This window comes from Stylophora pistillata, chromosome 5 (assembly GCF_964205215.1).
Source record: "Stylophora pistillata chromosome 5, jaStyPist1.2, whole genome shotgun sequence".
NCBI lineage: Eukaryota > Metazoa > Cnidaria > Anthozoa > Scleractinia > Pocilloporidae > Stylophora > Stylophora pistillata.
The window spans coordinates 12,656,210-12,659,494 of NC_142523.1; the positions used below are offsets into that span (position 1 = coordinate 12,656,210).

Below are 3,285 nucleotides of genomic sequence, written 5' to 3' on the forward strand. Positions count from 1 at the left end.
TTATCCAGATACTGAATTTTAGAGAACTATACTAGCTTTAAGTTTTTTTCAAAAAAAGCGCAAAAATCCGTGCCAAAAATGAAGTGAATTCATGATGTGGGTGTTTCTCCAAAATCTCAAGCCTACAAAAATTATTTCGCTAAGTGAAAGTAGAAACCTAGATCTTTACGTACAAACATAAAAATATATGATTGTCTGTTTTTATATTTGTGAGCCATCAATTAAACTACCTAAATTAAACGAGGCTTACCTGTAAGGTGAAGTTTGATTGGGATTCTGTGAGTCATTGGTCGGGAGCGAAGGAGTCATGTGAGAGAAGGCGCACGAGCCTGGGAAGATCAGTCTTTAACAGATGTGAGCACTTACACCCAGTCATGGGCGGGTTAATAACACATGGGTGGGCACATGACTCCTTCGCTCCCGACCAATGACTCACAGAATCCCAATCAAACTTCACCTTACAGGTAAGCCTCGTTTAATTTAGGTATTCTGTTTCGTCATTGGTCATTGGTCGCTACGGAGTCACGTGAGATTTTAAAGCAGTGTGAGTGCGAACTCAAACATAACAATGATTTATAGCAATATGAACCTGCTTTAATAACATTCTCTCTTAGCCATCAAAACATACAAATATAGGACAATCTTAGGTGTCCCTACATACAGCTTTAAGGAGCTCAGTTCCGAAATTCTCTTGAGGTTCCACTGGTTTGTTGTAAAACTTAGTAAATGTGGACTCCTGGGACCACCCCGCACTTTTCATAATTGTGGCGATAGATATGCTGTTTGCGTTTGCTGCAGATGTAGATGCTAATCGAGTGCTGTGTGCACTGTACTTCGAAGTGTCAATTCCAGCATCAACCAGTGTAGCCTTAATCCATCTGCTTATTGTATCAGGGGAAACAGCTTTATGAGGCTTAGAGTAACTAATAAGAAGCTGCTTTACATTACCTCGAAGAGTATCTGTGTGCTTCAGATATTGCTGAAGATGCTTTACAATACAAAGACTTACATCTGGTACATAGGCCTGAAACTCAATACAAGCTAGATGTTTACCTGGTCTGGAAGTTTTTAACAATGAGTTAATGGAAAACACAGCCTTTTCAGAACTTATTTGCATATAATCAATTGATAATGTGTGCAGAGTCTGGCGACGCTGTCCCGAAAGCAACGCCATCAACATAACCACTTTCAAAGTCAAGTTCTTAAAACTAAGTTTCACAGGTGGCCCAAGTTTAGCTAGATAGTCTAATACCACCGTGACATCCCAAGTTTCTTGGTACCTTGGGAGAGAGGGTCTGCACTCAAAAATTCCTTTGAGGAAACGACAGACTAGGGGATGCTGTCCAAAAGTGTAATGCTCTGATGTAAAACAAACAGTAGACAAAGCACACCGTGCAGTGTTGAGGGCACTGTATCCAATCCCTGTGTGGTAAAGTTCTGCTAAGAAATTAATCCCATGTTCTATAGTTGCTGAAAAGGGATTAATCTTCCTTTGACAACAGTATTGTTCCCATTTAGTGATGAATGGTTTATATTGTTGTTTGGTGCCCTTTCTCCAAGACTGTAGGATGAGTGAGGTAGCTGATTCCGAAAGCCCTCTGCCTTCAAGTGATTTCCTGACAAGTGGCATATCAGAAGTGTGAGCTTCTGATATAGTGGATGCACCAAGTCTGGCTGTTGAGGTAGAAATAAGGTGTGTTTCTTCTTGGGAAGCACAAGGGGTTCCTGAACCAACAGTCTCATAACCAATGGCCACCATGGCTGAGTTGGCCAGCACGGCACAACTAACAGTCCTGTGGTCTCCTCTGCTTGAATTTTCTGTAACACTTTTGGAATGATACTAAAAGGAGGAAAGGCGTAAAAAACATAAGGTTTCCAAGAAATTGAAAAGGCATTAATAGCCATTGCTTCAGGGTCTGGTTGGTAGGCAACAAATGGTCTTAGCTGGTAATTAAGCCTAGATGCAAATAGGTCAATCTGAGGCTCAACATGAAGTTTCTTAATGGCTGCGTGAAAAATTTTTCTGTCTAGAGTCCATTCAGTTTCTTTCCTAGATTTCCTGGACTCTGCATCAGCTAGTGTATTCTCTTTCCCTGGGATATGACTTGTGGTTAACCAAATGTTATTGTCAAGGCACCACTCCCAGAGCGTACGGGTTAGATCATTTCGCTTTCTGGAATGGCTTGTGCCCATTTTACCTAAATCTGACACAGCAGTCATATTATCAATTCGCACAAGTACATGCTTTCCTGATAACTCTTTATGAAATGCCTTTAGAGAAAATAGCACTGCAAGCATTTCAAGATAATTTATGTGATTAGAAGCCTCTTCTGGAGTCCAAGGTCCCCCAATCTTTGCATTATTGAGTACTCCTCCCCAGCCCTCTTTACTTGCATCTGTGTATAAAGTGGCCTCTGGCTGAGGAGGGCTTATAGGGTTGTATAATGACCTTGCTGAGTTTATCCACCACTGCAAATCATTGCGAGACAACTCAGACAGTTGCATAAATGCATCAAAGTTGCCCTTGTTTAGGCCCAAGGCCTCAGTTTTGTCCATGTCCAGTGACCTAAAATGTAAAGGCCCTAGCCTTGCTGCTGGAAAATTTGATATGAGGAACCCAAGGGTTGATGCCACCTCTCTTACTGTAGGGTGCAGACACTCCAACAGCCCTTGACAGGTATGAATTATCTTTTCGGTCTTCTCAGAGGTTGGATAAACTTTCATTGTGATTGAGTCAATGATAAACCCCATGAAGGTGATTCGATGTTGTGGAACAAAGGACGATTTTTCAGGGTGTACAGTAAACCCAAGAGAATCAAATAATCTGACAGTATCCCAAACATTTCTTTCACAGTCATCATAGTCATCACCCTGGAGATACGAGTCATCGATATAACTTGCTGAAAGGTGTCCCAGCTGTCTCAAATGTGAATATACTGGTTTTAATAATTTAGTAAACTTCCTGGGGCAAAATGCCAATCCATTTGGAAAGCAAACATATTTATACAGTTTTCCACGCCACTGAAACTTCAGGTATTTTTGGTCTGCAGTGGCAATAGGCACAGAATAATATGCATCCTTTAAATCTATGGATGCCATAAAGCACCCAGGTTTTACCATTTGTAAAACAGTATTAAGTGAGTCCATTTTAAAATGGTGGTATTGTACATGAATGTTTAAACGCTTGAGATTTAAAATTACTCTGAAAGAACCATCCTTTTTGGCCCTAGTGAAAATAGGAGAGATATATTCCCCTTTTTCATGGCTACTTGGGGTAATAACACC

The 3,285-nt window shown here is 40.8% G+C and overlaps 1 protein-coding gene across 1 annotated transcript; it reads right to left on the reverse strand.

The window, feature by feature from the left end:
* Positions 1 to 331: 331 nt before the first annotated feature.
* Positions 332 to 1,827, reverse strand: LOC148730336 (uncharacterized). The gene has a single exon (XM_088761582.1). The coding sequence runs from the start codon at positions 1,757 to 1,759 to the stop codon at positions 644 to 646; it is 1,116 nt and encodes a 371-aa protein (XP_088617708.1). The 5' UTR covers positions 1,760 to 1,827; the 3' UTR covers positions 332 to 643.
* Positions 1,828 to 3,285: the final 1,458 nt, after the last annotated feature.

Coding starts and splice junctions, on each gene's coding strand:
- LOC148730336 (XM_088761582.1), bottom strand. CDS start 1,759: ATGGTGGCCATTGGTTATGAGACTGTTGGTTCAGGAACCCCTTGTGCT.